Source organism: Bos taurus, chromosome 18, assembly GCF_002263795.3.
Source record: "Bos taurus isolate L1 Dominette 01449 registration number 42190680 breed Hereford chromosome 18, ARS-UCD2.0, whole genome shotgun sequence".
Taxonomy (NCBI): domain Eukaryota; kingdom Metazoa; phylum Chordata; class Mammalia; order Artiodactyla; family Bovidae; genus Bos; species Bos taurus.
This window is the reverse complement of record NC_037345.1, coordinates 14,763,670-14,776,662: the sequence shown is the minus strand read 5'-3', so window position 1 is coordinate 14,776,662 and position 12,993 is coordinate 14,763,670. Positions and strand designations below refer to the sequence as shown.

General features: G+C 57.6%; 2 protein-coding genes across 13 annotated transcripts in view; one reads left to right on the top strand and one right to left on the bottom strand.

Annotated features, from left to right (window-relative positions):
- GAS8 (growth arrest specific 8) overlaps positions 1–3,851 on the bottom strand; it is a 37,109-nt gene extending 33,258 nt beyond the window's left edge. Inside the window, exons 1-2 of one of the 4 annotated variants that reach the window (XM_015475712.3) lie at positions 3,213–3,328; positions 3,008–3,088 (exon numbers count right to left, since the gene is read on the bottom strand). Coding sequence is in view for 2 of the 4 variants with exons in the window: in XM_059876537.1 (XP_059732520.1) it covers positions 170–172 (3 nt within the window). In the remaining 2 variants the exon portion in view is untranslated. 4 annotated transcript variants of the gene reach the window in all.
- Positions 3,779–12,022, top strand: DBNDD1 (dysbindin domain containing 1). Of its 9 annotated transcripts, XM_024978235.2 has the most exons (6): positions 3,779–3,867; positions 5,059–5,311; positions 7,657–7,785; positions 9,665–9,811; positions 9,980–10,120; positions 10,780–12,021. In XM_024978235.2, exons 3-6 carry the CDS (start codon positions 7,689–7,691, stop codon positions 10,935–10,937), a joined length of 543 nt encoding a protein of 180 aa, XP_024834003.1. In that variant the 5' UTR covers positions 3,779–3,867; positions 5,059–5,311; positions 7,657–7,688; the 3' UTR covers positions 10,938–12,021. The 9 variants fall into 9 exon arrangements, with proteins under 9 accessions (XP_024834003.1, XP_005218657.1, XP_015331230.1 ...); XM_005218600.5 differs by lacking the exon at positions 5,059–5,311; XM_015475744.3 differs by lacking the exon at positions 5,059–5,311 and having other exon boundaries at positions 7,151–7,785.
- The last annotated feature ends 971 nt before the right edge of the window (positions 12,023–12,993 follow it).

Here is a 12,993-nt window from a genome sequence, read left to right as displayed (position 1 = left end):
CACCCTGGGCCCTCCCCAAGAGGACATCCCCGCCACCCCCCAGAGCACCAAGCCCGCAGCTCCAAGATGCCAAAGCTACAGATCTCCCGTCCCGGGGACTCCCGGCGAGCAAGGCCCGCCGACCTCTGAGCCCCAGGGCCCCGGCGCGGACCCTACGAGACCGCCTCACCATGGTTGTGGTTTCCCGCCTGCCTGGACCAACAAACCAAAGCGCGGGGCCTTCCGAGGATGCGCCGTCTCCAGGCAACGACTGCAAGGTCCCGCGCGAAGTCTCGAGAACCATCGCGAGAGCCCGCCGGCAGGGCGGGTGCCTCGCAACGGCAGGAGTCCTTAGCAACTAACCAGGCGGAGTCCGTATATTTGGGCAGAAGCTGGACATTATCCACAAGCTACCTCTCCAAGACGCCTGGGAACGCATTCCTTTCGGGACAGGTCATGTTTACTGCGGGTCTTCCCCACTAAAACTTAAGCTCCACGGAGGTTGGAGGAGCGGTTTCCGTCCACTTGTTACGTACTCTACGTGGGTACAAGACCTACAGTGCGTGAACTCCAAGAGTGAGCGAGGGGAGGCAGCCACACCGCGACTTTACCCAATTAGATTCAAATTTTCGCGGAACCTCTGCCCTTGGGCCTCACCTCACCCTGTCCCCCTTTGACGATTACTCCCACCTGAGGCTGGAAGACGGCTGGATTTCCACAAAGCCTCAGAGGAAGCAAAAGTAAGACGAGAAAAAACATATTCCAGCGGGGTCCACAGTTTTGAAATCAGCAAGTCTCCCCTTCACAAAATCTAACTGTTCTTCCTAAAGAGACTTTGTCCTCCTGGTGAAGAAAAACTAGAAACCTTTGCTACGGGTTTCCAGGCGAGCTCTGCAGGGAAAAAAGTCTTCAGGGGGTTTCTTCCCTCTAACCTCTTGCTCTGAAAACTGCTAACTGCTTTACAAATTGCAGAGAATTTCTGATCCCTCCTACCATCCAGCTACCTATACCCAAAACAACACCATTTGTTGTCTTCTTTTCCACACTCTTAACATTAGCATCTTACAAAACAGTGGTTCTACAGTAGGTCAAGGTTTTCTGTCAGTTTGGGGATGGAGAGGAATCTTCTCTCCCTGGAGAACTGCCTTGGGCACAGAGTGTGAATAGTGGGGAAAGGCTCCGGTCAGGAAAGAGAGCCACAGCAACGAGCCTGGGGGGTTCCTGTTTGCCCACCCAAGACTTGATTGTTCCTGGAGAGGAATGGCCCTTTGGAAGGACTGTATCAACTGACTGGCACAAAGAGTGACATTTATAGCAGCCCCAGGGCCTCTGGAAGGTCTGATGGTGTCTCTGTGCCTGGGCTGGCAAGAGCCTGAGCCTGTGTCAGACACGTGTGGTCTGATAGGGGTCTTCTCCCCTAAGGTAGGCTCCTCCCACAGGAGTTCTGGCAAGTAAGACAGTGCAGCCGGGTAGCACAGAGTGTTATTGATTATTATTTAGCACTTACTATGCTAGGTGCCTCATGCTGACTGGCTTTTTGCTTTAGAATTCTGGCTGGGAGTCCTGAATTAAACGAATGCATTAACAATAATTCCTTTCAACAAAAAGGGCAAGAATAGGAGGGTTAGCTCAGGATAACAAGACAGGGTATTCGTTTGTCACAAATGAACAGCACAGCACGGTTTATCAGTGTGCACTGCAGAGATGAAGAGTTCAGGGAGGCCTTGTTGCCAGCTCTCTGGGCTCCCCACAAGGCCCATGGTGACCTGTGCTTTTCATACTGAATTTGAGTTCAGATTTATAGAAAAGAGCCTTTCTCCACATGGGTGGCTTGAGATACTTTTAATCGGCATCAAGCTGAGCATCTCAGAAACCCAGATAAATGACATCTGAGTTTCCTACAAAATGACAGACCAAATGTTAATACAAACCCAATGACCTATGGTGAATATCTGGCTCTTCCTAACACCCACGTACATGGTCATCCAGGTAAATTGCCTCAGATCACAACAGCAGCTCGATGGAGGCCTGAATGTTAGCATAACAGAGTCCTCAAGAAGACTAAACATTTTTAGAGATCAACAGTGAAGTATTTACAAAAGAAATGACATAATACATATAGGATTTGCTTCAAAACAACCCAGAAGTGGAAGAAGGCATTGAAAGCAGAGAAGAAATACGATCAGCCATGAGTCAGTAATCACTGAATCTAAATGATGGGTATAAGTGGGTTAATTATGCTATTCTACTATTGTTTGATTTTTTATTTTTATTTAGTTTAATTTTTTTTAATTGAAGTATAGTTGACTTCCATGAAAATGTTTTGAACGAAAAGTTTGACCCTGGCCTCTGGGGTCAGATCAGCTGGTGCCCTGGACAAGACTCCCTGTGTATCCACTTACTCATCTGTCAAATGGGGATAATTATTAAACACCAAGACTGTTACAGTTACTATGGCTGTGTGACAGGCTGGCCCTGAAATGAAATGGCTTACTATAGTGACAACATCTGTTTTGCCCATGAATCTGCAACTTGGCTGGGACCCTGTAGGGACAGCTCACCTTGGTTCCATGTATTACCCCCACCCCAGGGAGAGTGGCTCAAAGGAAGAGTCTGGCTCCTGCCTGAGACCTTACATCTGGTTCATTGGCTACTGTGGGCCAGACAACACTCAAGTGGCCCTTCAAATGGCCTGGGCTTTCTCACACAGAGTGGCCGAATTCCAGGGGAGCCTGGGGAGCGAGACCTGACTCCTACTTAAGACCCAGCATTGGAGTCACATGGCATCAGCTGGACACAGTCCACTGGTCAGAGCAGCACAAGCCTTGCCCAGGTGCGAGCAGGAGCACAGACAGGGTATGGCTGGATGGAACCAGAAGGTTCTGGAAGACATGGGGAATCAGAGATACTGCTCTGACCATTGTGAGACAATACAAACTTCCACCCCAGTAGCCAGTGTCCACCTACTGTCCGGACCTCTCAAGGCTTATACCCCCACCACCCTCAGCTTTGTCCCAGAGGGACTGACCTGCCTCTTGGAGTGCAAACTGCAGCGGCTTGTCCTAATGGGTCATGACATCATTTTAGCAGTTTTTCTTTGTTTTGTAAGCTAAAGAAAAATAGAAACTATTAGCCTGCCTCACTGACTGACAGTTGACAAAGCTTAGCTATGGGCTCGGGGTGACTGGAGAGGACTGAGGCCTCGGATGGCTGAAGATGCCTTAGGAGGGTACCTTTTCTGAAAACACCAAGTTCACACCTTCCTCCTCTGAGAATTTCTCCACTCCCAGCTGGGAACAAGTCTGTCTTCCTGACGCTCTTCTTTGGTTGGTTTGTCTTTGTGTAGACCAGGGGCTTGCACTTGACTCCTCTGGCTTCCTGTGACCGGCTGTGCACCTTGGTCGCACTTCCCTGCCCCCGCCCCTCCTCCCCCCCCCCCCCCCCCCCCCCGTGTTCAGCTTCACCTGGAAAATCAGGGCCTCGTCTGCTAAGGATTCCCCAGGAGAATGAAATGCGATACTGTGCATCAAGGGATTGGCACAGGGCTGCATTCCAGGGCCTTGTGCAGGGGACCAGCGACTAGAAGTGGGACTCCGCTGAACTGTTTGGAGCTCTCGGCACGCCCAGACGCTGCCTGCCTACCTTCCGGGACGCCCCCTCTCTGCCCGCCTCCCTCTCCTTACCTCCCTTCCCCTCTTCCCTCCCCATTCCCCTCACGCCCCAATCCCCGCACCGCGTCTCTCCAAAGCGTTTGCCACGGTCTGCAATGCTTACGGGCCCTAGGATGTTGTGCCCGTCCCTCCATGCCCCGCGGAGCGCCGGCACGTCGTTGGAGTCCCACAGATGCGTGAGGATGATCCCGCACGGTGGCGCGGCTGCTGAGTGAGGGTGCGCGCAGGGACCAGGCCAGGGATGGGGGCCGCGGGCAGGTCCGGGTGGGAAGCCGGACAGGAGGGGTGCTGTCGGCGGGGAAGGGTCTGCAGGGGCCGACAGGGGGCGCGAGCAGGGCGGGGCGGGGCCGCACCTGTGCTGCGGGGGCAGAGGAGGAGACGGCGGGCGGGCGGGCTGGGGGGGGGGGGGGCGGGACCCGGCCCCGGAGCAGCTGCGCGCCCCGCCCCGCGGGCTCCTCCCCGCCGCCGCGGTCCCCCGGCTGCTGCCCCGATGCGCTGCGCAGGGAGTCGGGGCCGAGTCGCCGCCGCAGCTGCAGGGGCGCCGGGGCCGGGTGACGCCGCCGCCGCCGCGCGCGCGGCTCCCAGGCCCTACCGGCCGCATGGAGCCCTCGGAGGGCGCCAGCCCAGGAGGTGAGTGTGGCCCCCCTGAGCCCGAGATCTGCGCCTCCCCGCAGTCCTTTCCCCCGGCCCTCTCACCGACCACGCCCCAGGGCCGCCAAGACCCGCAGGCAGCTCCGAGTTCCCCTATGCCGGGCCGGAGCGTGGAAGCCTAAGCCCGCCGTGCTGAAGAAGGCAGGCCGGGGTACCTCCGGGAGCGGCCCCCGCGCTGGGCTAGAGGCGCACGGACCGCGTCCCCGCCCCCTCGTCCTCCGCGCTCCCGGCCGGGGCAGCGGTGCCCGGCGCGCTCCTGAGTGGGCGGCACACAATTTGGTCCTGCGCCCCCTCCCAGCAGAGCCAGGGAGGGATTCGGGAGATGGGGGCGTGCCGGGACCAGAGTCGGGGTCCAAGTCAGCAAGGCGTAGGGGGGAGGCTACGCTCTCAGCCGCGCATCTGCTTTGTTCGGCCGTGCGGAACCTCTCTGGGGGTTGGGCGGGGAGGCGGAAGCCGGGATGCTGCGGGGCACCAGGCTGAGATACAGGCTCAGGCTCGGGCTTGGAGCGAGGGAGGCGGATGATGCCCCGGGCTCGGCCTGCGGGGGCTCCCACGCCTGCAGGGGTTGCTTGCCCTGGCGCGGCCAGGAGCGCACACACCTGGGAGTCGAGGGGTGAACGGAGTGACCCCTCCTCAGGGCCTCTGTCAGCTGTCCAGACGGTGGAGATGTACTCGGGGGTCTCTCCCCTGGAGGTCTGGCCCTAGCCTGACCCTGGCCCGATGGTGAGAGGAAAACTCTAGGAACGTTCCCTTTCAGGAAGGGTTTTCCTGTGCCGTCGGCCTAGGAAGTTGGATGCAAACTGCTGGGCTCCTCCACCCACCAGGCCAGACCCCAGGCACACCTAGGCTTTCTTGGAGGTCCCCTCCCCAGGAGCCACTCCCTGAGCACACAGGGATCCGCCGGGGGCCACGTAGCCCACGAGGGCCGCCTCTGGAGACCCAAATGCTAGCCGTAAAGTGTCCTGAAGCAGTCAGTCCACTCACTGCTGTCTGAAGTCTGAGCTGAGCAGGTGCGTTCCAGACACCTTCTGGGGGCCCTTGTCACCCTCCTCCTGAGCACCAGGAGAAACACTGGGGAGGGTGGGGGACAGTGGGTGTGGTTGTCTTTGTTTTGTATTCCTGTGGGCTGCACCAGGACCCCAGGGCTTCCGTGAGGCCTTATGATGATTCGATGGGGAAGGCTTGGTGAGCAAGGGCTTAGGGATGCCGGCAGCCAGACCTCTCTGAGCTCCGTGACCACTCCTCTCAGTGGAGACAGACCCTCTTCCCTGCAGATCAGGAGAGCAGACAGCAGGCATGAGGAAGGGAGTGTTCTGGAGCCCCAGAGACCTGTGTTCACCAGGTGCCTACTCTGTGCAGGCACACAGTGGGTCTGGGGCCAAAGCCGGCAGACAGACTTCTTACCCCACAGCCACCTACCCCACAGGGGTCACGTGTGGGTGGCTGTGACTGTCATTCTGAGTTTGCCAACTTCTGGGAACTTATACTGGAGAGAGGGGCACATACAGAAGTAGAACAGAAAGCGGAAGCCCCCCGCATGGCCCCGGCCAGCTGCTCACCCACTTCCACCAGCCTTCCTTCAGTACTAATGTGGCAAATCTAAATGTATTATTTCATCCTTAAGTACTTCTGAAATTACTTCTATAAGGTTTTATAATTAAAACCTAAATGAATCAATAATTTAATATCAAATGCACAGGCAAGGAGGGGAGAGTTGGGGGTGCACTCTGCAACGTGCTGTTGGGAGACCAAGCGTCTAGCCCACCCACCTCCAAGTCTTGTCTATCTGAGAGAGGGGCTGGGGCCCAACCCTGGGGCTGAGCTGAGACAGCATCCACCAGGCACCCTCGACTTAGGGGATGGTGCCCACACCTCCTTTGCTGCAACCATGTTGGTTTTATGCTATTCATTCATTCACTTCATTAATTCACTCATTTGTGATGGGTGTGTGCAGAACCCCTCCTCCAGGCTTGGGGCAAAGTCCTGGGCACACAGCAGGGAACTTGAGATCTGGGCCAAGTTCTTGGCACGAATGTGCTGGAAAATAGGTCAGCAGCGTAGCACAGGGTAACCCTACCATATCTGTTCACAGCGGACCCTGGACAGGGCAGGACTGTGGCCCCCCAGCTCCAGTCTCCCCATGCAGGTACTGCCTCAGTGCTTCCATAGGTCAGGGCAGCAGGTCCCCCTGCAGGAGTCACAGGCTGCACTTCTTCAATGGGGCCTGCACTGGGCTACTGGTCCATGCTGAGCTTCCTGGGGAACTAGAAACACCCCTCACCTTTGCCCTGGCCTGGGCAACCCTGGGGTTACTTCTGGACCACAGGCAAGCACCCTTGCCCCTGTGTCTACCTGTGTGATCAGTCACTGCTCTGCTTCACACCCCAGAAGAAAAGGGGGTCTCACCTATGGAGAATCTGCCCCTTCTTCCTAGAGGTCTATCAAGAGGGTATCAGACAGACTCAGGTAGCACAGCTGCTTAGGAACTCTGGGTGGGGTCTAGGGCTCATTCGGTCAACCAGCATTTATGGTGCACCTGCCGTGCACAGGGACCAAACCAAGGGCCTGTTTCCTTCACTTCCGACTGAAAGATCAGCGTCCTTGATGCCAAAGTTGTGTCTTCCGCTGCTCCCTCCCTCTTCCCAAAGCTCTGACACAGGCCAGGACACCAGGATTTACAAAGTAAAGAGCAGACCACTGCCAAAGGGAGAAGAAGGAATAAAAAAGTCAACAGAAGGTGACTTAAAAATTCACGGTTAACATATTCCACTGGCTCTGCAACACCCATCAGCTAAATGGTGCTGTTTCAGACACACCGAAATTTGATAACATGTGCTTCTTACAATCAGTACAACAGGCCACTGTGTCTGTGGGGGCTGGAGGGACCCCTGGATCCCAAGGTCTATAAGGAGGCGCATCTGCTTGCCCTGCCCCCATCTCAGAAGCTGTAGACATCCTCCTTTCCACTTGGACCGAGTCCCATTCCATAAACATGCAGGTAGGTGCTTTCCTACCCAGCTCACCCAGAGCAGCCAGGCTCCCTCAGGGCCTTCTCCTGGCCTCCGCTTCACCTTTGATCCTAGTCCCCTTCTGCCTGGCCAGGCCCTAGCTTCCCTGTGGGCACAAGGTCAGGGTTTCCCCTCCCTCCATGGGCTGGCAAGTGGTGACCAAGAGTTCCAGCTCCAGAGCCCCTGTTAACATGCCTGTGACAAGCTGATCCCCTCCGTGTTACAGGACAAAACTCCCAGTCCCTCCCTCGTAGCTGGTTGTGACATTAGCTGAAAACCATTTTGCTGGGCTTGTGTCTAGCACAGAAAACCAGGAGCTCCTGTCACTCTTCTTCTTCTTAACCCAGAGTCACCCGCCCCATGTGGAGGCTCCACAGAAATGGCAGCACCTGGCCGGAGCCCCCAGCTGGACAGAGGCCACCCTCCTCACCCACCAGGATGGGCCACATGTGCAGAAGAGGAGCAGGACACTCCAGGCACGCATGTGCCCTTGGGGAAGGGCGATCTGGCCGCTGTGCCATCTCTTAAGAAACAGAACTGTGTCCCTACAAAGGCCCCAAGGGCTTCCTGGGCCTAAAGCTGCAGCAGGAACTCTGAGGCTCAGGAAAGCTGCCCCTGTCAGGCTGGGCGGGCTGGGCCACCAGAGGGTGTAACCCTGCCCTCTGAGGATGCTCAGACACCACGTGCCAGATGTGGCAGCGAGGTGGAAACCAGATCCTGAGCCCCGTCTGGCAGGGCCAGCCCTGGGCCCCAGTGACAACACAGCATGGGGCAGAGCCGGGCAGGCCCTGCCAGTCAGCAGGCCCACCTGCCCTCAGTCACGCTTCCCAGGGAGGGGTGCCCTCTGAGGCTGGGGCAGCCCAGCCAGCTCTGCAGTCACAAATCCATGTCCCACTTCCCACTCAGTCAGGACCCTGTGGACCTATGCGGCCTGCCGGGCACGTCAAGGCTGCTGGCTGCACAGGCCCACCCCTCAAAGGCAGCTGTTGGTGCTGGGCCCCCCTGATCCCCTTTGGCAGCTGCTCCCGTGGCCTTGTCCACACCCCACTCTCCACACTCGCCCGCCGGGTCGGCAAGGCCCCACTGCTGATGGAGGAGGGACTCCGCACTCTGTACTGGGCACCTGTTCAGCTGGGGGATCCCTCAGCTGAGGGGAGGTCACTGTGGAAAGGCGTCTCAGGGGAGCCAAGGGGTCCAGCTGCCTCAGGGCACATGCCTGACAGACGACTGGGACCCTAGCTGTGGGGGGAGGGACACTAGAACACTCTGGAAGAGAGGAATGGGTGAGCTGTGGATGGACACGGCCCTCCGTGGAGTGGAAGCCCCACCTCTGAGTGGCAGTGCTCACCAAGCAGATCCCCAAGGGGCCTCAGCTCTCACCTGACAGAGACAAGCTGTTACATGAAAACAAAATTTGAGCAGAAAAAATCCCTGGGGGAACATCCCCAATTGTGAGGTTGGTGGGGAATGGGTCTCTTTCACTATGAGAATATGTTATTTTGAGTTCAAACACAGCATACGATAGACACATGAGCTGGGGCCAGGCTGGATTAAAGCAAATGTATGACCGTCCACTAGACCCTCAGTTCAGTCGCTCAGTTGTGTCCAACTCTTTGCAACCCCATGGACTGCAGCACGCCAGGCTTCCCTGTCCATCACCAACTCCTGGAACTTGCTCAAACTCATGTCCATCGAGTCAGTGATGCCATCCAACCATCTCATCCTCTGTCGTCCCCTTCTCCTCCCGCCTTCAATCTTTCCCAGCATCAGGGTCTTTTCAAATGAGTCAGTTCTTCCCGTCAGGTGGCCAGAGTATTAGAGCTTCAGCATGAGTCCTTCCAATGAATATTCAGGACTGATTCCCTTAAGGATTGACTGGTTTGATCTCCTTGCCGTCAAAAGGACTCTCCAGACTCTTCTTGGAATAAAGAGTTCATGATCTGAGCCACAGTCAGATCCCGGTCTAATTTTTGCTGACCATATAGCTTCTTCATCTTCAGCTGCAACATAGTCTTCTTTAGTAAACCCTAGTGGGACCAAAAGTAGACAGGTGACAGTACTGGGGTCTTGGGGGCTCTGACAGAACCAGCAAGGGTCCCCGCAAGACCAGCGGTGATTCCCGTTCAAGTAGTGAGGGCAGAGGATCTGGAAACCAGAGAATGAGGAGCCGGGGAAAGTCAGCTTCCTCAGAGAAGCCCCCAGCGCCCTGTCCTTCCTGACCCAGGACCACCCCCATCACTACCTGAGCCTTGAGGGCTAGCTCCATGGGCCAGGTTCTCAGGTCCTCCCAGCCTGCGTCCTGGCAGTGGGGGTGAAGACCCCAGCCCCTCCCAGGTAACGCCCTCTCTGTTGCAGGCTTAGTTAAGGAGGTCGACATGCCACAGGCTGCCCTCAGTGCCCCCGTCCCTGTCACGGGGACCAGTGGCCAGTCTCCCATGGCTGAGGAGGAGTTGGGCATCCCAATACCAGCACCAGGCCTCCTGCAGGTCACGGAAAGGCGGCGTAAGTACGGCCCACCCACCCATCATGCTCCACAAGCCCCCTGGGACCAGGGATGGGTCTCTGGGCCCCGCTGTGCCCCAGGGAGCAAGCGCCAGGAATGGGTCGACCCCACCTTGTTCCCCTACACTGGCCGTCACCAGGCCCACTGACGTGCCCCTCTGCCCCCAGAGCCGCTGAGCAGCGTCTCCTCCCTGGAGGTGCACTTCGACCTACTGGACCTCACAGAGCTCACCGACATGTCTGACCAGGAGCTGGCCGAGGTCTTTGCAGACTCGGATGACGAGAACGTGGCCAGCGACTCGCATGCAGGTGGGATTGCCACCGGGCTCTGAGGGTGTTGTGGGGAGGCCCCGTGGCCTGAGACCACCCAGCACCGCCCCCTGAAGACCTGGTCTGGAAAATGATTTCCTTCCTAATGCATGTTTGTCAACATGGCACCATTTCACTCACTGCTTCTGCACTTTACATACCCTTCTGCTGACTTTAAGGAATTGTCTGCCCCTCCTTAATTTCGGTTTTCAAACACCAGCAAAAGACCACAGCCACAGGCCCCCCAGTAGAATTCACTATGCAGATTTAATTATAAGGCAGAACACAAAAGGGGTGGCATTCACCAAACCTGTTTGCTCATCTCAGTTCCAGGGAAGCACTGGACCCCATTGACCAAAGAAATGGCATGCAAGCCACTGGGAGTGTGGGGGCCCAGAGACCTTCCTCCCTCCCTACTCCCCACCCACACCAGCTACAGGCCAGGCTCACACCCAGGGTGGAACCTTGGCTGCATGTGGACCCTTCTGGGAGCATCAGGAAAGCCAGTGCCCAGGCTGCACCCAGACCCATATGCACACATTGCTGGCACCAGGGGGCCCCAGGTGTGGCCGGACACCATGCTGGAGGCACAAACAGGCCAGGCAGTAGGTGCAGGAGTGACTGGTCCGCCACACTGACCCAGCCCACGTTCCCACCAGGCCTGCACCCGCTGCCCCGAGCTGGCTGTCTCCGCTCACCCTCCTGGACGCGCACTAGGGCGGAGCAGAACCGTGAGAAGCAGCCCTTTGGTGACCCTGAGCGACAGCCTGCCATTGTGGACACGATTCTTACTGTGGAGAGGCCCAAGGAGGACTAGGCCAGCTGGCCCGGGGCCGAGATGGGGCAGATCCAGACAGCCGTGGCCACGTGGACACTGCCCGCCCTCCCCACTGCGGCTCTGGGCTGGGGTCTCAAGGCACTTCAGCATAAGCACAGCCCAGTGGCCTTATATCAGCTCCTTCCTGGTCCCTGGATCAGGGACAAGGCCCAGGGATGAGAGGAGACTTGTCTGCAGGAACGGTGTTATCATCTGCCACCAGAATCCTGGGTGGGGCCAGGGTGAGTGGGGATCTGCCGGTGAAAGGGGATGAACCGCCATGCCCAACTCCAGCTCACAGGAGTCTGCTGTCCAGCCAGGGAGTGGATAGGGGAGTGAGTCCCCCAGATCACCTCTGATTCCCCGCTGCTCCCTGCTGCTGCCCTGGAACACTGTCAGCACCAGACACTCCCAACAACTTGCTAGTCCTCCTCCCTCCCCATCAGCCAGACCCACCTTCCTAAGCGCAGAATGCCAAGTCCATCAAGATGGCCTCAGACAGCAGGGCAGGCAGAGCTTGCCCAATCCCCACAGCCCACCAGGCACACATGCACACACAGGCACACACACATGTAGGTCTGTGTCCCTGGCTAGCATCCCAGTCTGGGGTGCAGCAGTCTGAGGGGGTGGGGACATGAGGGCACCTGGGCACACCCCCTGAACCCCAATTCAGGGATGCCAGGCTTGACTGCTCCCAATGCTGCTTATGTGCTGAGGACAGGGCCAGCTTCCAGTATGACAGCAAGTCTAGTCTGCTTTCTGTCCCCAAGGCCACCTGTCCTGACCCCTTCTTCACTGAGACATTTCTGGGGAAGGAAAAAAGGCTCCTCTGTGGAAGCCCTGGGCACACCCTGCCAGGAAACAGTCACCTCTGCACCAGCACTGGGGCAACACTCCTGCACATGAAGGACAGCTGCACGGGGGTGATTTCCAGACACAACCAAGAGTCTAACGGAAAAGGGACCCCATGAGGGCAGCCGCACCTCGCCCACCCCAGGGTCTCCCCTCCAGCCCTCATGCTTCCTGCTGCAGCTTCCGTGACCTCGTTTCGAAAAAGCGCAATTAAAACATCACCCTGTCCTCAGTCTCGCGGACCAGTGTCTTCCTTTCCAGCTGACACTAGAGTTCAGGGGTGAGGGCTGGGCAGGGGCAGGGGGCTGGCTGCTCTAGGAACCTCCAGGAGCTCTGTGCTCTGGTCTTCCCCCAGCTGAAGCCTCTGGGGGCTCCACTGTGACACATGGGGGGCTAGCATTTGGCTCTGTCCCCACAAGCCCAGGCTGGAAGAGGCAGCCCCAAAAGACTCCTCCCAGCCCAGGGCAGGATCTGGGGAGGCAGCCAGCAGGAAGGGCCAGTCTGTGAGTAGAAGAGAGCAGGCAATTCCTCCCACAGGGTGGAGCCTCCCTGAGCAGACACTCTCAGCCAGGCCTCAGCCCAGGTGCTCAGCCAGATGAAGGGAGTTGAGGAGACAGGAGGGGGTGAGGGGACAGGGCCCACACATAGGGGCGCTATCACCAGGGGTGTGCCCTGGACCTGGGGAGGGGCAGCACCCCAGGCTTGGGACAACATAGGGCTTTCCTGAGATGAGGGAGCATCCTACCTCCATCAGAAGGTCCCAGAACAGGCCCCTGCAGGGTCCCCAGCAGTTCAGCACAGAGGCTAAATGGTGGAGGCTGCAATACAGGGCAAGCCCCAGAGACAAGAATATCAACAATACATGTTCTACAAAGAGCAAAGTTGAAAGTGTTTGTCCCAAGTTGGAAATTCTATTTTTGAGGCAAACATACCAAACGATGTGGAAAATTTCATCCCCAAGGCCCTGTGTGTGGGCTGGGCTGGCAACAGGGGGGAACATGGGGTGGCACCCCTTCACTCACTGTCAGCCCAGAATGCCTGTCCCCCCATCCCTTCAAGGCAGGAACTGCTGCTACCATCATGACTCTGAAGACTCCAGCCCGCTGGCTGTGTGCTGGGGACCTGTGGGGCCATTTCCACTAACCCCAGCTCCCTGGGACCGGGCCCTAGTCTCGCTCCAGGTCCAACCAGACAACTGCCAGCC